The 20,733-nt window shown below is 37.5% G+C and overlaps 2 protein-coding genes across 7 annotated transcripts in view; one reads left to right on the top strand and one right to left on the bottom strand.

Annotated features, from left to right (window-relative positions):
• The first annotated feature begins 365 nt into the window (after window positions 1–365).
• Window positions 366–20,488, top strand: TRIM59 (tripartite motif containing 59). 4 transcript variants are annotated; one of them, XM_067033946.1, is made up of 3 exons: window positions 366–498; window positions 1,455–1,525; window positions 8,091–11,236. In XM_067033946.1, the coding sequence occupies exon 3, from the start codon at window positions 8,094–8,096 to the stop codon at window positions 9,300–9,302; it is 1,209 nt and encodes a 402-aa protein (XP_066890047.1). In that variant the 5' UTR covers window positions 366–498; window positions 1,455–1,525; window positions 8,091–8,093; the 3' UTR covers window positions 9,303–11,236. The 4 variants fall into 4 exon arrangements, 3 of the variants coding, with proteins under 3 accessions (XP_066890047.1, XP_066890049.1, XP_066890048.1); XM_067033947.1 differs by having other exon boundaries at window positions 385–498; window positions 1,118–1,525; window positions 8,091–11,235; XR_010840658.1 differs by lacking the exon at window positions 8,091–11,236 and adding an exon at window positions 20,399–20,488 and having other exon boundaries at window positions 410–498.
• Window positions 11,815–20,733, bottom strand: part of SMC4 (structural maintenance of chromosomes 4) — a 35,133-nt gene continuing 26,214 nt past the window's right edge. For all 3 annotated transcript variants that reach the window (XM_059064978.2, XM_067033943.1, XM_067033944.1), the window contains exons 18-24: window positions 16,902–17,091; window positions 15,620–15,764; window positions 15,168–15,341; window positions 14,553–14,735; window positions 14,183–14,415; window positions 13,468–13,651; window positions 11,815–12,993 (exon numbers count right to left, since the gene is read on the bottom strand). In XM_059064978.2, coding sequence (XP_058920961.1) covers window positions 12,841–12,993; window positions 13,468–13,651; window positions 14,183–14,415; window positions 14,553–14,735; window positions 15,168–15,341; window positions 15,620–15,764; window positions 16,902–17,091 — 1,262 coding nt within the window. In that variant the 3' untranslated portion in view covers window positions 11,815–12,840. The remainder of the gene's footprint in view (window positions 12,994–13,467; window positions 13,652–14,182; window positions 14,416–14,552; window positions 14,736–15,167; window positions 15,342–15,619; window positions 15,765–16,901; window positions 17,092–20,733) is intronic.

Genomic DNA, 20,733 nt, shown 5'->3' with positions numbered 1-20,733 from the left:
GTTCTATGAATCCCTTTTGTAATTATCGTCTGCCTCCGCCAGGCCCCGCCTTTCCCGGGACGCCATCCCGCGGCCCCAAGAGGGACTCCAGGCTAGGGTCACGGCCGCCAGAAGCGCCCCCGCACACTGAAGCGTCCCCTACGGCGCGCCTCTGGAGCTCCGGAGCTGCAGCCCGCGCCTAGTGCGCAAGCACAGAAAGCTCGCCGCGGGCCTCGTGCCAAGTCCTAGAGTTCACGCCCACACCTCGGCCGCAGAGGTCGGCGGTTTACTTTCGAACAGCTGCCCCGCGCTCTTCCTATTGGCTGATGCTACGCAGTTGAAGGTTGCCGGGAGACTGCGCCTGCGTCTTGAGGCTCTCAAGCCCCGCCTCATCTGGGAACCCGAAGGCCCTCAGGACGGAGGAGGGAGGGCGGGAATCCGAGCAGCTCTCAGCGTCAGCCCGTCGGCTGTGGAGCTCTGTTTCTGCTGGTGGAGTTGCCTGGTTTTCCCGTCCCCACGGTGAGTTTATAAGGAGGTTCTCTTCGGTCCGAGAAGGCGGCTCTGGGTACCTTTTCTTTCCCTGTAGCGCAGGCTGGTGTACTGCATGTGTTTGGGGCTTGGTGATGGAGAGGGCTGGCTTGGGTCCCGCGTCTTGGGTCCCTCTTATCCCAGGTGGAGAGTTTGGGGGACCTCGTTTTCCTCCCGCCAATAAGGAACTGCATTTCCGTGAGGGAGAAGGCCCTCTGTGGTGGGGAGGCGGAGAGGAGCTGGACTCCGCCGAGCTGGGCGGCCTCGCGGCGTCTCGGAAAGGAGGGCGCCGAGGCGCGTCGGGAGAGAGGCCCAGGAGGATTTGTCGTAAACCTTCGGGAAGGGCAAGGGCAAGGGCACTGCTGTTTCGAGCCCCTTCTCTGGTAGGCGTTCTCACTGGACTTAACCGCGTAGGTGTAGTTATGCCTATTTTACAGATGTGAAACGTCAGTTCTGAGAGGTACTAGGTAAGACTGAGCCAGGGTCTCTCAACATTTAAATGGCAGAGTTGAGAGATGAACAGATGTACTAATTGGTATAACCTAAATCAGGATTTATAATTTTAAGCTGGCAAAATATTTCACTCTCATGGGTGCTTCTTGTCTTCCAGTTAACTTTCAGCAGTCTAAAATGACCGTGAATGTTTGTTCTGTCATCACGATTGTTGGCAAATATTTTCAAGAGCTCATAAGATACTTGACGCTATGAAAAGAGGTCCTTTGTGGCAATTTATTTGGTCACAGACTTGAGATTTTCAAGGTACAGGTGATACCTCTCCTGCTGCACCACAGCTGTTGATATTTGTCGCTACTTTTAAAAAAACGCAGTGACGGCTAGGGAAGGTAAACGTCAAAGTGAAATTACCACCATTCCCTATGATATCGTACTTAACATACGTTTTGAGAATATAAGTCTAGAACATTAAGATAAAGTTATTTTTATTTTAGAGTAAAAATAAAAGAATCTGAAAACGTTGAAGATACATATTCAGTCTCCAAACCAGAAGGTCAACACAGTGGTAAGTTCTGGGACATTAAGTAAATACCAAAGAAATTTTCAGTAAATTTTTACTGGGTGTATGATTTAAAATGTAAGGGGAAAGTTTTAAATCTTTTGAAAAAAGGTGTGTATGTTGGTGGTGTATAAAATTCAAACCATATAGAAGGATCATAAAGTGAAAATAAACAAATCCCTTATCTGACCTATATCTTAAAGTTAGTCACTGTTAACTCTTGTTTACCCCTCTAGAAATCTTACAAGGATGTGTGCATCTTAATACAGACACACATATTTAACATATACAGATCTGCAAGTTGAATTTATTAAGTTATCTGGATACCTTTTTACCATGTATTTTCATATTGATCTGCATTCTATTTTAATGACCAAGTAGCTATCCTTTAAAGTAAGGTACCATAGTTTATTCTGGCAAGATGAAATTTTGGTTTTAGGTGATGTTAGTTTTTTTTTTTTTTTTTTAATAAATTTATTTATTTATTTTTGGCTGCACTGGGTCTTCATTGCTGCGTGCGGGCTTTTCTCTAGTTGGGTCGAGCAGGGGCTACTCTTCGTTGCAGTGTGTGGGCTTCTCACTGTGGTGGCTCCTCTTGTTGTGGATCACGGGCTCTAGGTGGGCGGGCTTCAGTAGTTATGCCATGCAGGCTCAGTAGTTGTGGCTCGCAGGCTCTAGAGCTCAGGCTCAGTAGTTGTGGCTCACGGGCTTAGTTGCTCCACGGCATGTGGAATCTTCCTGGACCAGAGCTCGAACCCGTGTCCCCTGCATTGGCAGGCGGATTCTCAACCTCTGCGACACCATGGAAGTCCAGTGATGTTAGTTTTAACATTTCTTTTCAGCAAACATTGCTGAATTTTTCCCACCAAATATATATGTATTTTTCACTTTCAAAAATATTTTTAAAAAGCAAAGGAAAAATTAGCTGCTTGTATCAGTTCCTGGTTAAATTGCATTAATAGTTTCTTTTTTAGTTTGGGGAAACAGGTTGATGTTAAAATGCAGGAAAACAGTGTAAATGGGCAGAGTTAAAATCAGATCTGACCGCAGGATTATTTTTGAAAGAGTTAGGTGATCCTTCATTATTTTTGTACATTTATATGTACAAAAGTATTTTTAAAATCTTGCCCCATATTTATAGATGGCACAAATGTAGTATTTCTAAAGTAAGTCTTGAATTGCATAAAATGTGCTTTTTATCAGTTAGGGCCACAAAGATGTGAGACCCAGCCTGGGAAGTGGTACCTCTTGAATTTTCCCAGACTTATAGCTGACTCACTCTAAGTCCTAGAGCAAGTCATCTAACTATAATGTGGCAAAGTTCTCTTCAGAGGGTGTAAAATGTAATGAATGTTTTATAACCATTCATGTTTAGAGATGAAAGGCAATAATGCATTAGGGAATTAAAACTTTAAAAATAGTTTACACAGGAGAATGGGTAATGATATTTTTGGTACTGCCCAGTTCTCCATCATCTGCTATCAGTGCTGACCATCCATAATATGCTGGTTAGACATTATAGAGGCTCCATAGGAAATCAGCCCTCTGAAGAAAGACTGCATAAAAAGTTTAGAAATTCAGTAATGTGTTTGTTTTTGACACTTAAGCACAAGAAATTTGTGAAATAATTTATATGTAGATGATTTAGCTTCAGATTTATTTCCGAAAAGATTTCTTTTTTATGTTCATATTTCTTGGTGACTTTTAAAAGGGAAGCAGGAAATCTTGAACTAAGTTATCAATTTGTACTTGGGCTTTTAGTACCCACTGGAGGAAAATAACATTTTACGTGGGTTATTTTAATGTAATTTTTTTGTTTTTTAAAATTATAGATTTATAAATTATAAATTATATATTATTATATATTATATATATTATATATATAATAAATTATAAATCAATTCTAAAATTAATTTGACGGGAAAGACTGGTTAATAGGCAAGACACTTAAACATTTTTAAAGTTTTTTCATTGTTTTGAAACATACATAAAATTTACCATTTTAACCATTTTTAAGTGTGTAGTCAGTGACATTAAGTACATTCCACATTGTTGTGCAACCATCACCATCTATCTTCAGAACTTTTTCACGTTTCCAAAGTGAAACTGCACTCATTAAACAATAACTCTCCAATACCCACTGTAGCCCCTGGCTTGTTTATTTAAAAAGCCAGCTCTTGGGCTTATCAACTCTAACAATTTTCTGTATTCTAATTCATGGTTTTCTTCATGCATTAGAATTGTTTCCTGCTTTTCCTAGGTTCATTTTCTTTTCTCTCTCTTTTTTTAGATAAATCCTTTTTATACTACTTCTTTTGTTTGTTAATGAAAGTATATGGCTTCAGCTCTGCCCTATAGAACTTTTTTTTTAACCCTGTAGATTTTGCTAAAGAGTATTTTTATTATTTCACATGGATAAATTATATCTTGGCTGGGAAGAGGATTTTTAGGTCATATCCTTTTCCTTCCAGATCCTTGTGGATGTTGATTTCTACATGTCTTTTAGCATTCCTAGTTGCTTTGGAGATGTTCTGGTTATCTATTGCTGTGTAACAAACGTCTGATGGTTTGGATGGCTGCATGTCCAAGATGGCTTTTTCACTCACATGTCTGGCACCTCATTGCTTCTCCTTTTGGCCTCTCTCATCAGCAGAGTAGCCTAAACTTTTCACATAGCAAAGAGGCAGCAATCTGCTAGGCTAGCTAAGGGCTATACCCAGAACTGTCATAGTGTCACTTGTACTGTATCATATTGGTCAGAGCAGTCACATGTCCTGTCCAGATCTTTTTAAAATTTATTTAACTATTTATTTATTTGGCTGCATGGGGTCTTAGTTGCAGCACGCAGGATCTTCGTTGCGGCATGTGGGCTTCTCTCTAGTTGTGGTGCAGGCTCCAGAGCACCCGGGCTTAGTTACCCCGCAGCATGTGGGATCTTAGTTCCCTGACCAGGGATCAAATCCGCCTCCTGTGCACTGGAAGGCGGATTCTTAACCACTGGACCACCAGGGAAGCCCCAAGCCCAGATCTTTTTGAGGGGAGAATAGATTTCATCTCTTAATAGGAGAATACTAGCAAAGTCACATCACAGAACATGTGGGAGTTAATTGTTGTGGCCATCTTTGGAAATTATAGTCTCCCAGAGAATTCTGAGACCATTATGTTTTTTGTTTTCTTTTTTTGGGTATCTTACTTTTCTTCCTGGATGCATGTGGGATTGTCTTTATTTCTTTATTTAAAATTTTAATATTTTAAATTGTATGTTAACAGTTGAAAGTAAAACAGAACTTAGGCTTATAATGAAAAACAGCAGCCTCCTGCCCTCACTCTCCCCACTTTTTTTTTTTTTTTGCGGTATGCGGGCCTCTCACTGTTGTGGCCTCTCCCATTGCAGAGCACAGGCTCCGGACGCGCAGGCTCAGAGGCCATGGCCCACGGGCCCAGCCGCTCCGTGGCATGTGGGATCCTCCCAAACCGGGGCACGAACCTGCATCCCCTGCATCGGCAGGCGGACTCTCAACCACTGTGCCACCAGGGAAGCCCACTCTCCCCACTCTTGATTCCTGCTCTCCAGAAGCAGTCACTTCATTTAAATATTTCTTTTGGTATTGCTTCTCTATTCATAAATAATTTGCTTTTAATGTGATTTCTTGATTTTTCACTTTTAGGCATGTATTGACTTCTTATAAGAGAAGATTAAGATAAGTCCTTAAACTTTGTTTCCTTCCCTTATTCCCTCCTCCCAACATAATTTTGTCAATTTCTTGGTTTGGGCTGTTATAACAAAACAAAAATACCATAGACTAGGTGGTTAAACAACAGTCATTTATTTTTTTGAGTTTTGGAGGCTGGGAAGTCCAGGATCAGGTTGCTGGCAAAGTTGGGTTCTGGCGAAAGCTCTCTTCCTGCTTTGCAGAATGCCATCTTACTGCTGTGTTTTCACATGGCCGAGAGCAGAGAAAGAGAGGCAGCAAGCCCTGTATCTCTTCCTATAAGGGCCTAATCTCATTCATGAGGGCTCTAACTCTGATGACCTAATTACCTCCCAAAGGCTCTACCTCATTAATACCATCACATTAAGGGTTACAATTTCAACTTACGAGTTTGGGGAGACACAGTCAATCCTTAACAGTCATGCTTTTTGGTAAAATCAATATTTAATATTTAAAATATTATAACTAATAGGACAATTGCGCTATATAATGTGCTGTAGTATTTCCTCTTTTCATGATTCCATCACTTTTCCCTAAATTTAGTTTTCTCATCACCTCTCAATATGTTCAGACACGTGAAATATTCTGTCAGTTCTATTTATTTACTTAAAGGCATTCCTTCTGGATTTCTGTCTTCCTCCAGGCTACTATTTCTCTAGGCTTGCTGCACAGTTATCCAGGACTTCATTTCATAATTATCCTGGTGAGAATTATGGTTTTTCTTTTCTTCCTGCAGCAGCTTCTTTAGAAAGGGTGAGTGATGGGTGGTTCAGTTTTGAGACCTCATGTGTTAAACTATCTTTAGACTACCTTCAAAATTTATTTGTCTGGGTATTTTAGGTTGGAAGCCATATTTTCCCGAGAATATTGAAGAACTGCTTCATTGTCTTCTAGTTTCCAGTGTTATTACATACACACAGCATAGCTAAATCCAAGATGTTCATACTAGAAAATATTCATAGGAAAAATTTTTTGCTCCTTTATTCCCCCTCAGGAGTCTAGGCTGGTTATGGAAAATTTCTGATGCATAAAATTTCATACTAGTTTCTGTAAGAACTAGCCCCTAAGCATGATAGCCACCTTTATCTTCTGTTTCTCAGGCAGCAACCAGTTAGAAAGTTCCTGGCCTTACAGTTATTTTCAACCAGGCTTACTTCTGTTAGCCAGTTCTGACTTACAAATTTGCTGCCTAAAATCAGTTTTTCATAAATCAGCTAGAAGAGGGTAGTCTTAGATTTTATTTCTGTATCGTCAAGTTATCTACACGTTTCTGATTAAATTTAGTTAAAAATTTTATGTGCTATGGAAGTAACTTTTGAGACCAGGATATTTGCTTCCACTGTATGTAAGTTTAAGAGGTGATATTTTCTTTACAATATTGTTATTGAATATCTTCATTCTAAAGAAAGTTGAGCTTTGGGGTCCTTAAATGAGTTCCCAGGGAAAATGATTTCTAACTTTTTGACAAATATAGGACTTTGGAGGGAAAGGTTGGGTTCTGTTTTAGGGTTGATTTTTGGTACTTACATTAAATAACTCTAATATTAAATCTAAATTGAATATATGTCCAATGCTTAAATTTTATTCCTTTGCAAAGTGCTATTCTGTTTATTCCTTCATTATGAATTCTGACATCACTGAAATAAACTGAGAAACGTTTGTTTTTCTTGGGTGGTTTTTCTATTTCAGAGCTCTCTATAGGTAAAGGGTAGTCATAAAGGCTTCCCAACATGTAGGCACTTAAATTTATCTGCAGTGAATGTCATCTTCTGTTGTCCAGTTACTTTTGTTCCTGGAATTCCTCACAGTTCAGGCTTATTAGTCTCACATCTTGGCTCATTACGGTTCTTAATATTGTCTGAATGGAGTATTTTCTATTTTCTGATGGACTCTTGATAAAAGCTTTTCCTAAGCAGAGATTTTGCTATTTAAAAAAAAAAAGAAAAAAACCCCCAAAAACTAAGGTCTGGCATCTTATTAACATTGGTCTCTTAAGGGGCAGTGTTTATTCAACCAACATTGAACGCCTACTGTGTGTCAAACTTCTGTGCTTAGACACAATTCCTGCCCTTACTGCAGGCTTATATTCTAATGTATTGAAAAATGTTACAAAATTCTTTATTTTTTTTACTGTGCTACGCAGCTTGTGGGATCTTAGTTCCCTGACCAGGCATCGAACCCAGGCCCCGGTAGTGAAAGTGCTGAGTCCTAACCACTGGACCTGCAGGAATTCCGACAAAATTCTTTTAAATAAAATCCATCTAAGTGCTTGCTATAAAGTAGAAGTGCAGTGTTCAGTGAGATTAGGGGACCTAATCTGGGGGAGGAGGTGGGACTCAGGTTGAGACTTGAAGAATGAATGAGTTTGGTTTTGCAGATGGTGAAGATGAGGCACATAAGAGCTATAAAAAGTCTGAAGAGGTTTTTGTTTCTTAAAAGTACAGTTAGGGGCTTCCCTGGTGGTGCAGTGGTTGGGAGTCCGCCTGCCGATGCAGGGGACATGGGTTCGTGCCCCGGTCTGGGAGGCGGAGCGGCTGGGCCCGTGAGCCGTGGCCGCTGAGCCTGCGCGTCCGGAGCCTGTGCTCCGCAACGGGAGAGGCCACAACAGTGAGAGGTACGCGTTAACACACACACACGCACACACACACACACGCACACACACACACACGCACACACACACACACACCAATTATTCAGTGTTAGGAATTGCATTATATAGAAAGCTAATTTTAAAAATCTTACTCTTTTAAATGACAAGTACAGTATATTAACAATTTGGAGGTTAACACCTAAAACGTTACATACTATGTGCATGTGTCTTTGTTATATGTAGAATTAATACTTTTTTCTCTTGACAGGAAATGCACAATTTTGAGGATGAGTTAACATGTCCCATTTGTTACAGTATTTTTGAAGATCCTCGTGTACTACCATGCTCTCATACATTTTGTAGAAATTGCTTGGAAAATGTTCTACAGGCATCTGGTAACTTTTATATATGGAGACCTTTACGCATTCCACTCAAGTGCCCTAACTGCAGAAGTATTATTGAAATTGCTCCTACTGGTATTGAATCTTTACCTGTTAATTTTGCGTTAAGGGCTATTATTGAAAAGTACCAGCAAGAAGACCATCCAGATATTGTCACCTGCCCTGAACATTACAGGCAGCCGTTAAATGTTTACTGTCTCCTGGATAAAAAATTAGTTTGTGGTCATTGCCTTACCATAGGTCAACATCATGGTCATCCTATAGATGACCTTCAGAGTGCCTATATGAAAGAAAAGGACACGCCTGAAAAACTCCTTGAACAGTTAACTGACACACACTGGACAGATCTTACTCATCTTATTGAAAAGCTGGAAGAACAAAAATCTCATTCAGAGAAAATGGTCCAAGGTGATAAGGAAGTGGTTCTCCAGTATTTTAAGGAGCTTAGTGATACATTAGAACAGAAAAAAAAAATTTTCCTAACGGCTCTTTTTGATGTTGGCAATCTGATTAATCTAGAATATACTCCACAAATTGAAAGAATGAAAGAAATAAGAGAGCAGCAGCTTGAATTAGTGACACTGACAACATCTTTACAAGAAGAGCCTCCACTTAAATTTCTTGAAAAAGTTGATGATGTCCGTAAACGTGTGCAGGTCTTGAAACAAAGACCACTCCCTGAGGTCCAACCTGTTGAAATTTATCCTCGAGTGAGCCAAGTACTGAAAGAAGAATGGAGCAGAACAGAAATTGGACAAATTAAGAAACTTCTTATTCCTGAAATGAAAATTTCTTCAAAAAGGATGCCATGTTCCTGGCCTGATAAGGAGGAAAAAGAAGTTGAATTTTTTAAGATTCTAAACATTGTTATAGTTACACTAATTTCAGTGATGCTGACGCTGATCCTCTTTTTTAACCAACACATAATGACCTTTTTAAATGAAATCACTTCAGTATATTTTTCTGAAGCCTCTCTATCTGTTTACCAAAGTGTATATAAGAATGTGCATGATTTAAAGAATACAGTATGTCACACTTTATATTTACTGAAGGAATTCATGTGGAAAATAATTTGTTGAAAATTCAAATCTGAATTAAGTAGGCTTATTCTGTACAGCAGAGACTAATGACCATTGCTAAATGGAGCAATAGGGGTAGCATGGATAAATAAAATAGCAAGCTAAAGTTTATTAGAGTTGCAACAAATATAAATAATCCCTTTCATGCTTCTGTTGAATAGAAAATGTGTCATCAAAAGTTAGAAATGAGACAGAATGTCTCGTTTTCTGAAAGCCAGAACAAAATCTAATAATTGATTTTGAGTATTATCCCATTTTTATTGGTTTGAGAGGTTGACTTAATATCACTGATATTTAAATATTCTTGTACCAATATTATCTTTTAGCATTATATACTGCAGTGGTTGGCTCTGCAGTTCTTTGTGTATACGTAGCTTTTAATTAAAAGATGGCAAAATCCCGAAAGGTATAAGCTTGACACCTTCGAATGGACAAATAAGGATGGTGAGAAGAGGTTTTAAATTCAAGTAGCAAAGTCTCAGAGTGGATTGCTTAAAGATGTGTTTGATCAAATGTACCTCATCCACACACATTAATGTGATTTAAGAGCTCTAAAATGTTTATATCAGCATTCACTCCTAATAAAACTATTGCTTTGGGAAATCTAAAGTGCCGTTAGGGACCAAACAGTAACATTCTCTAGTACTTATTTCTATGGTTTGTGTAAATTTATTTTAGGATTGTATTTAACTTTTGTGTAGTCTTAGTCATGTCAGTCAAATCAGTTATTGGCTAAAAACTCTAAAACATGTTACTAGAATGGAATATTATTGATATATCCCACCCTCATCATATTTGAACTGTTAACTGTTGTATTTGTTAACTGTTGTCTAAAATTGTCTTAAATTTTGTTGAACTTTCTCTTATGCTAATGCCAAAGTACCAATAATTCAATCTTATTTTCTTGAATTGTGTTATAAAGGGAGCCTACTTAGTTATTAAGTCAAATCCCTTTGATTTGGTTTCCTTTTTATTAACGGACTGAACCGTGGTGCTTGTGGTAGGACTGTTAGCCCTTTTGTCCTTGTAACCCTAAGTACAAGCTCACTCACTTTCCAGAAATTCCAAGTTGGCTGTAGCTCTTGGATCACGTATTTAGGAGCCTTACTTAGTTCACAGATTTTCCAGGTCAGATTAGGTCCTAGAGCTGTGACTGTACTCAGGGCACTAGTTCTAAAATACTCCTTAGTGTCTTATCTACTGAGAACAAGTCTGAACACTAAGATGGCTGGCTGTATTGTCAATTTATGATCAGCATCAAAATATCAATCAGAATAGCACGACTAACTGTTGTGTGGGCAAAGAACATCTGGAGGTGGAGGAGGTATATATTCAGCTTACCAACTAACTTTAGACTGAAGTTGCATCGACTTGATTAAAGTAATAGTTACAACACAAAAATGCCACATACTTTTTGGAATACATATATTAGTAAGCACTGAAATGTTTAGGTATTGTGTCAAAAATGTAATCTCATATTTCTCAAGTGTGTATTAATCCTCACTTTTTGTAGATTAGGAAACAGACACAAAAGTAAATTGCCCAAGGCGATATATCTAGTATATGAGAGACTCCATGTATTCTTTTCAGAGTTCATCTGTTGGGCTACGTTTAAAGGATTTAAGCCAAGATTTTAAAAGTAAATTAGGGTTTCTAATATATGTCTATGAATCACAGTTAAAATGGAAGCATTTTGTTTGACCTTAATATTTTTTGTAACTTGCCAGTTTTTAGTAGAACTTTACTGTTGGATAAATTTTATGTAGTGTGCATGAATACAGTCAAATATACAAATAACTGAGTCTTATACATGCTCTTCTTTTTGTATTTTTATCAGGAGGATGCGATTGTAAAATTTAAAGTGTAATCCTGAAATATTTCTAAGTTTTTATGTATAACAAAAGTATATATTTTAATAAACTCATTTTGATATAAGCATTGAGTGGCTTAATAGGGCAGTCAAACTCAGGAGTGGTTGCTTTTGAATTTTCATATGGGCTACAGGCATTATCTACTTTAACTCTTTAAAAGTTAGTACTGGGCTTCCCTGGTGGCGCAGTGGTTAAGAATCCGCCTGCCAATGCAGGGGACACGGGTTCAAGCCCTGGTCCAGGAAGATCCCACATCCTGCGGAGCAACTAAGCCTGTGCACCACAGCTACTAAGCCTGCGCTCTAGAGCCCGTGTGCCACAATTACTGCCCATATGCCTAAAGCCCGTACTCCGCAACAAGAAGCCTGTGCACCACAACAAAGAGTAGCCCCCACTCCCAGCAACTAGAGAAAACCCACGTGCAGCAGCAAAGACCCAATGCAGCCAAAAATTAAATAAATGGATTAAAATAAAATAAATTTTAAAAAGTACTAAGCTTTACTACTACATTATTAAAATATAAAAATATTAAATTCCATTCACCTCTGTTCTCACCAATGAAAAAGCCCTTGATTATGTTGATACTTTTTTCTAGTTACTTTTCGCTTGTATAATCTTGATTTAAAACAAATGACCATACTTGAGTTATAGATCTTGCTTTATTTAAGTCCATGCTAATGTATTTACACTTTAATGGTTATATTATGATACAGACTGTCTTTGTTGGGTTTTAGTACCTAAACAATACTTGCACTGAACAACATGGTAATTTTTAATTCCTCAGGATCAATATTCTAGAAACTGAATAGCTAGGGCAGGCTTTTGATTCAATACCAAAATTTCTTCTGAAAACCAAGTGGTAGCTGGCTTACTTCCAGTAGCATTATAATATTCTTGGGCTAATACAGTGTAACACAACAACAAAAAACCCTTGACAACTCGATGGGCAAACAGCACTCCATCTTAACTGCCATTTATACTAAGGAAATTAGTCCTTATACACTTTATTCTTTTTCTGAAGTGGGCATTTTTCCTTTTCAACTAATGAGATATCCAAGTTATTTCAGACATATTTGCTGACCCTTTTGCAAGTGTTTTAAACAGTCAAGCATACCAAGTTTTAGAAAAGAATATTTAAATTCTCATCCTTATAATTCAGAATGATGGCTTAAAAAAAATGTTCCTAGTATTTGGGTGATAGTGACTATCTAAATTACTAAGTGGAATACCTTAAAAATTTTGCTATAGTAGCAGTTGATAGGCTTCTCCAGCGTAGGTCAAAGGTCCATGAGAGTATGCTGTGTCTTGGTAACATGATCTAGTTTAGAACTGTACTGTTCATAGAGTAACATACTTTTAACTCTGCAGGTAGCAGTTTGGGGCTAAGGGTAAGTCACCTGACCCCCCCAGGCATCTTATTTTCTCCATAGTCTGCTGCTTACAAAGTTGTCAGTTTCTTACAGTCTCCTAGAAGCAGGTATAAAGAATATTTTATTAGACTTGTAACATGTCTCTTAAGTAACAGCATAAAATAGAAACTAGTTACATGATCCAGTTTAAGAATTATATTTTATATAATTTATAACCCTTTACAAATAGAAAGTCAGTAAATACAGTGCGCTGAATCTGTGGTGATTCAATCTGAGAAATCTTCAGTATAAACAAGTTTAGCAAAGTCCTTTAGATGCAATTTCTTTTGGGTTTACTGCAACACTTTTTGTTATATTGTATGTCTTGTAAATTCCAATAAGTCTATCTGAAATCTCAAACATATTATTTCGAAGAGAAATTATTATGAACTGGGCATTTTTTGTTTGTTCCTAAAGAGAAAGAAAGAATAAATTAGAATAATTATACATATATTGTAAATATATAAATCATATAATAAACATCTAAGCTTTACTTCCCTGAAATATTTGACAGAAAATTCACCATGACATTGATAATTAACATGAAGAATGACAAAATGGATAATTCATGAAACAGTATTTGGGTTTGAGAAGAATTCAAGTATTTGGAAGGATGGTTGCCTAGAATTCTTCTAGTAGAAAAAAGATATAGAAAAAAAATTTCTAGCTGTGTTTCTGCGACTAATTTACATTATCCATTTATATTTCACTTTTCCAAAATGGAACTATTTGGCTCAAATAAAGGATGTGGTTGGTCTCCTTTAATACCATGGAATGTGGGATTACAGAACAGGAAAAAAGCTCAACTAAGTCAAAGAATTTCATCTGTAATGTTTAAGGAACCCATAAAATTTTCAGAATGAAAAGCTCTAAATGATTACTTACATATATATAAAATGCAACAATAGAAACATTTTTGAAATCAAGGGCTGCATCAATCTCATCCATGAAGTACAGGGGAGTCGGTTTGTAGTGGTGAAGAGCAAATACTAAAGCCAATGAACTAAGTGTTTTCTCTCCTCCTGAAAGGTTGAAGATCTTCTTCCAACTTTTCTTAGGTGGTCGGACACTGAAATAATTAAGAAAATCTCATTAGTCAAATTGCTTGCAAAGCTAAATTAAGACTTCGTGATTTGTTTCCCATAACTGGCTTCTACCATCTTCCTCGGGAATCTCTATAATTTCCTTTTCACAAATATAAACTTCTGAGGGGTTCTTTTATAAACATGTTACTGGAGGATGAACACATAGGAATACCTGACAAAAATTTAAGATTTAAACAGCAAGCCAGTAAGTAATTCTTGGTATTTTCCCCGTTTCCAATGCACTTATTGCTGTGCAATTTTAAAATCCATGTTAGATTGAAATGGCTCGAAAATTAAAAGATGAACTAGACAAATATTCTGTAGAATCAAGTATTTACTGTTTGCCTAGAATTTATGCTGTAAACTAATATCTAGGCAAACTAGTATTTATGAAATAAAACAAGCTGTACATCTAACCTTCACATCCCACCCCTAAAAAAATACTGAGTTTGGAGAATATGTAGAGAGATATAACAGAAGAATCTGAAACTCAGTATATAGCATAATTAACAAACCTGAACATGATTCCTTCAGAGAAAGGATCCAAGCTGTCTACAAGCTCCAGCTCAGCATCACCTCCCAAAGTAAGCATTTGGTAATTTTCCTTTAATTTATTTGTTATTATATAAAAACCTGCCATGAATTCATTAAGCCTTTGTTTCCGAAGATCTTCATATGCCTGTCTAAAATTATCTCTTTCATAAGTAATTTTGTCCAATTCTGCTACCCGTTGTAAATATAATTCTTCCTATGAAAAGAATGAGAAAAACATCAATTCAGTTATACATTTGAGATGAGAAATAACACTGCTAATTATATAAAATAAAGGCCACTATTTAGGCTAAGGTCTAGAGACTTCCTGACTATTACACAGTTTATTTGTACCTTCTTTTTATACTCTGCAATGGCACCAAGGTTTGGTTTCATTTCATGACACTGGGCTTCCAAAAGTGCAATTTGATTTGTTATAGAATCTGGGTTCTTGATTGCTTCAAGATCTTCTGGGCTTAGAAGTGGAATCTCTTCAACAGGATTATCTTCTATGGGATGCAATGATATTTTTGAAATCTAAAAGTTTAAGTTAGATCAGTGTTAGAAAAGGCATAGTATTATAATTCATTGTTAAACCTCACAAATTGATATGACAAACTGCCTATCAAAATGACATATACTAAGGAGTGGTAACTAATTTGTGTATCAACTATTTTTCAATGGACTTCAAGAAAAATAGTTGTAGTGTTCCAGGTGTTCATGTAGCCATTTGTTAAATCTCCATTATCAGCCCTGGGGTGAAAATGTTGACTAATTCTGACCATTATGCATACTTTTCTGTATATGATAACTCCTATATAACTGTTCATTTTGTCCCCTATAAACCTGAAAACTGATTATACACCATGAAATTAAGAATCACAACATACCTCAAAAACACAAAAACCCTAACCTTTTTTCATAAGGGATATCTTAAAGTTACATTTAACTATCCATAACAATTCTCACCTCTTTTTGCCAGTATTTTATTTTAGAATTATGTTCACCAATATGACCATCTACTTGTTCAAGTTTCAACTTAATACTAAGTGCATCTTTTTGAAGAGCATGTTCATTTTCCTGAATTACTTTTAGTTGTTGAAGTAGGTTACGATGTTCTTTCTGGATTTCTGGTAAGGACTCCTAAAAACCAAGAAGAAATGCTACAGATATGATCTTCTCAAACAGAACAGGGATTTTCACATTACAAAGATAAAGAAGCGAGCTATCTCTCCCCACGCCCCTTCCACTTGAAATGAAAATGTTTTTATTTACAGAAAAGTTACAATACAGTACTCATTTTTATTGTACAGATGAAAGTTAATATAAGTTTAACTTACTGAGTGCTTACTAGGCAAGGTATTGATATCTATAAATCTTAATTGCTTGAAATACCATCCTCTCCCCTCTCCATGTCTTACCTCTGCAGCATTTGTATTCTTTACGACCTCTGCTGCTTTGTCTTCAAGACTTTTTAGCTCTGCTCTTAAGTCATCTACTTCTTTTTCAGTATCTTTTATTTCTTTCTCCGTGCGAAAGACAGAGTCTTGTGCTTTTTTAAGATTTCTAAACAAGCAAAATCATATATTAAAAATGTGGTAATGTGTGATTTGTTATTCTGCCTCTGAAAACCCACCAAAGAACTTTTCATGACATTAACGTAACATTTTTTTCTATCATAGATTTTAAAATTTATGATTTACTAAAATCCTTGAATTGGTTTGTTTATACATACACTTGTGGGATATTGTATATTTTATTAAACTCTCAGTATAAATTAATAAAACTTCCTTATATAAGCTTTTAGACTTAAAACTATGAAGCAAAATTGTCCATTGGATTATTATATTCTTGTCATTTTCTTGTCAGATTGGAGATTCTTAAATCTTTACACCCATGAAGCTATACCATCAACTAAATAAATACACCCTGGTTCAAGTCAGGGCAAACAAGTGCTTTTGACAGGGTGGAGTGGGGAGGAAACTGGACACATGACAACACACACACACAGGACTATTTTTTCCCTTAATAAAGTTACTTCTATTTTGACTGATAACTGTGTTTAGGCAAAACATATGGCTTATTAGCACCTTATCTTCGAACAAAAGACACTGTAATAACAGAATAACCAGATAATCAATATGTGACTAATGTTATAATTTTAAGACTAAAAAAAAAAGCTGTTTACATTTCAACATTTTTATACATACTTAGCTTTAATTATTTTAGAAATATTTTAATACTCTGAAAATTAACTTAAAAACATCTATGTTATGAACGTATTAAAAACTTTTTGGGACAATGGAATAATCTAATTAAAAATTTAAGTTATTAGAATAATTTTGCTAAGAAATCTCAACCTTCTTATTCTCCTAAAACCTAGACCTATTTCAATGAATCACCCTCTACTCCTTTAAGCCAGAGAAATCAAACTCTGACTTCTCTACTCCTTTAAGCCAGAGAAATGAAACTCTGACTTCTATGTCCTCACAACTTGGGAATTACATAACCACATTTAGCCAAAGCATACCCGTTTGTTTTTAAAAACTAGTCATATGATGTTTATTATAGATGTCCACCTATTAAACTCCTATTAGGTAACAACATGTCAGAAGGGCTTAATAAGTAACAGTAACATTTAATGGACATTAAATATTAATGGGATGTAGGGAAGAGGAAGACAGGGTGGTATGCATACTCTACCTGTCAGCAGTCTTGATTGCCACTTGGGCTTTAGTAATAGCAGAAGCACATTCATCTAATTGTTTGTTTATTTTATCAAGTTTGTCTTGTTGGGCCTTGAGTTTATGGTTATTGATTTCTATGATAATATTGTGTAACCTTTTAACCTCAGCTTCTACTTTACCAGCTCTCTCAGCCACATTGTTATACTCTGGAAAAAAAAAAAGTGAAATTAATTTGTGTTTCTAAGCTAATGAGCATCACTTGTTAGATGTAAATCTCTTCAGTCAATATGACTTAACCTGATGCATGCCCAAGAAATTTTAGACATTTAAGGAAAAGTACCTCAAAAAAAAAAAAAAAAAAAAAAAAAAAAAACCCCAAAACACAAAACCGGAATGCCCTATGTCAAAACAAATGGTGTTATATAACAACACACGGTTAAACTCTCTGGCTCAGCTGTGAACATAACCCACTTATCTCTTTCTGGCTTCATGCCCTGAATTTCTTTTCAAAAGTTTTTAGGGTACTTTCTTGACTATTGGTCTCATAATGATTTTTACCCTTAGATAGACTATGTGCCTGACTACTGCCCGGGGTGAAGAAAATTGTGGTTGTTTTATTCTGCTAACCTAGAGTTCTCCTCCATGTTATAACAAAAAAAAAGTCGGGGGTATAGGATGAAGTGGCACTCTTCTCTGTGGCCCAGAATGTTGTGACACTTCCTAGAGTCCCTTGTACATAGGGTTCAGACATAAGTAAGTCCATTCAATCAAAAAAAAAAAAAAAAATTCACACAATTTGGATGGCAAAACTGATGAATTGAGCATGTTTCTGCTGGCAGTCATGGAAAAGTCTGAATTTTCTTGGTGGTGTTAGAGGCTCTGGTGTCCTGTCAAAAGCTTTGTGAATACTGACAGGCAATGGCATTAACTTTGATGGTGTAGATTATAGTAGGTACAATGTGCTTCTGTTGTTGGCAGTTGTAGTGTCATCTTCCCAATTTGGTACTTATTTATTTATTTGGCTGTGCCAGGTCTTTAGTTACAGTATGCGAACTCTTAGTTGTAGCATGTGGGATCTAGTTCCCTGACCAGGGATCGAACCCAGGCCCCCTGCACTGGGAGAGTGGAGTCCTAGCCCTGAGCCACCAGGGAAGTCCCTCATCTTCCCAATTTGAGAGATGACTCACACACACACCCCCCAAATCATATCTGTACGAACCAGAGTGGATTCTGTTCTCCATATTTGAATCCTAATCACTATACAATATAAGAAGGATGAAAGGTGGCAAAAAGGTATAAGGAGTTCAAGCTTTCAATATCTATGTCTAGAAAAGTAAGCAGAAACGGAGCCAACTTATAGAAGGAGACTCCCATAAAGCTCCTATGGGAGGTGTGTTATCAATACATTTAGCATAGGGGAAAGGAGGTAGGATGTGCTAAGAGGAAAAGATTAGATAAAGACTTAACTGTTGTTCCTCTAGATTGTCTCTTCTCTCCTGTTAGGTAGAGTGGAATTTCAATATTCTCCAAATCTCACAACTTAGTATTCATCTTTTTGTCCTACATTATCAGAGAATTCTTTAGTCTGATCTTTCAAACTCATCTACTGAGTTTAACTCCAACCTCTATTCTTTATATTTCTGAGATCACCACTTAGCTTTTTATTTTTTTATTATTATTTTTTTTGTGGTACGCGGGCCTCTCACCGTTGTGGCCTCTCCCGTTGCAGAGCACAGGCTCTGGACGCACAGGCTCAGCGGCCATGGCTCACAGGCCCAGCCGCTCCGCGGCATGTGGGATCTTCCCGGACCGGGGCACGAACCCGTATCCCCTGCATCGGCAGGCGGATTCTCAACCACTGCGCCACCAGGGAAGCCCACCACTTAGCTTTCTAAAGAAACAAAGCAAAACAAAATCCTGCCCTTTTTTGGTCTTCTGAATCCCCTTTTCCCCCTAAGGATACTAAGATACTGTATTTATTGAAGGAATTGTTTTGCTCAAAGTGGCAATGTTCTCTGTAGTTTAAGTTCCATTAAGCTGTCTGTATGCTTAGCTCCCTTGTGGCGTAGAGTACCAGCTGCTGTAGGGTCTGGCATCATGACTTATACTGGGGGATAGGCCAGGTATGCAACTGGGAAGGGTTCCACCCTTCAGAACATCTTCTTTCTTATTTTCAAGTACCTAACATGCATTAAAAAATTCTTTTCCCTGGGCTTCCCTGGTTGCGCAGTGTTGAGAGTCCGCCTGCCGATGCAGGGGATACGGGTTCGTGCCCCGGTCCGGGAAGATCCCACATGCCGTGGAGCGGCTGGGCCTGTGAGCCATGGCCGCTGAGCCTGCGCGTCCGGAGCCTGCGCTCCGCAATGGGAGAGGCCACAACAGTGAGAGGCCCATGTACTGCAAAAAAAAAAAAAAACTTTCCCCTATCTGTAGTAGCATGTCTATTAGGAGGGGAAAACTAACATCAGATAGTCTATAATTTTGAAGTCACTATTTTATACCACCTTGCTCAACTTACTCTATTCTCTACACAACAGCCAGAGATTTTTAAAATCTAAATTAATATAAAATGAAATATTTAATCTTAAAGATGCTTGCAGAAATGGGCTCTCATATTAGATACTACTACTAATAGCCAGTGTTTCCAAGAGAGGAAATATATATGGGGCTCCTAATAAAGTCAAGGATTCCCTTTCAAACAAGAATACAGATTCCTGTAGTCTCTCTGTGAAAGTGCTGCCATAAATGACAAAGATACACATTTTTTGTTTTAATTGACCATTAGGTTCTATAAAAGCAATCATAACAAATATTGTAGGTATTCTGGGGAAGGAGGGGTAGCGTGAAGTCCCTGTGTCTCCAAGGACAAAATATATACCCAAAATAAATGCAAGGAAAAAAAAGTCCTGTCAGATTATATCACTTCCCTGTATATGACTTTCCAATGGCTTTTAATTTCACATGGAGACAAGGCTTATAAGGCTCTACATTATCTGGATTCTTCCATCGTTTTAACTCTAGCCACTCTGGCTTCCTAGTGTTCCTAGAAACTTCTGGCATACTCCTTCCTGCCCCAGGGGCCTCTACTTACTCCTCTACATTCTTCCTGAAATGCTCTTCTCCCAAATATCCACATGTCCACTCATCTGCTCAAGTATCTCTAGCGGTGGCCTGTCTAACCACTGTGTCTGTCTGAATCCCCATCCCATCCTGTTTTCTGGTTTTACTTTTATCACCTAGCACCACCTGATACAGTATGCAATGTATTTATTATCTTCCCCATCTCTTAAGTGTGAGTTCCTTGAAAAGAGGGACTTTATTTTGTTCACTGCTTGATCAACAGCACCTAAAACAAAGCTTGGCCAGTAGCAGATGCTGAGTGAATGCCTCAATATTAAAAATGTAGGTAAATATGACCACAAAAATAAAAAAATTAATACAGCTATATATTAATATTCAATGTGCCCAGTGGACATCTGTCTGCTTACCATCTTTTTACCTCTTTTTCTTTAGGAAGAAAACTTGACCTCATTTTTTGAACATTTGGATAACTGCTCCAATTCCAGTCCATCTAGTTCTTTTGGATGAACTATCAGTATTTGCCTTCCTTTGCTCATGAACCAGACTGTAACAAGTGTCTTTCTTGAGGACATGATGAAGGCTCACTGTGTTTGCTGGTGTCCCTAAGATACTGTGTAACTCACCATTACCTCCTCGTGCAATAAGATGCACATCTACCTATGTTTAATTGAAGCCAACATGGAAATAGAAGCAGGGTTGCTCAAGTGCATGATCAGAGGATTTTAGTGTCAAAGTCAATTCTGACTATGAGCCTATGAACTAATTCC

This window comes from Kogia breviceps, chromosome 5 (assembly GCF_026419965.1).
Source record: "Kogia breviceps isolate mKogBre1 chromosome 5, mKogBre1 haplotype 1, whole genome shotgun sequence".
In the NCBI taxonomy this organism is placed as follows: domain Eukaryota; kingdom Metazoa; phylum Chordata; class Mammalia; order Artiodactyla; family Physeteridae; genus Kogia; species Kogia breviceps.
The sequence above is the reverse complement of the archived record's forward strand: the minus strand, read 5'-3'. Positions and strand labels throughout refer to the sequence as shown.

What these genes read in the sequence shown, in the direction of transcription:
- TRIM59 (XM_067033946.1), top strand. Translation starts at nt 8,094, where the DNA reads ATGCACAATTTTGAGGATGAGTTAACATGTCCCATTTGTTACAGTATT.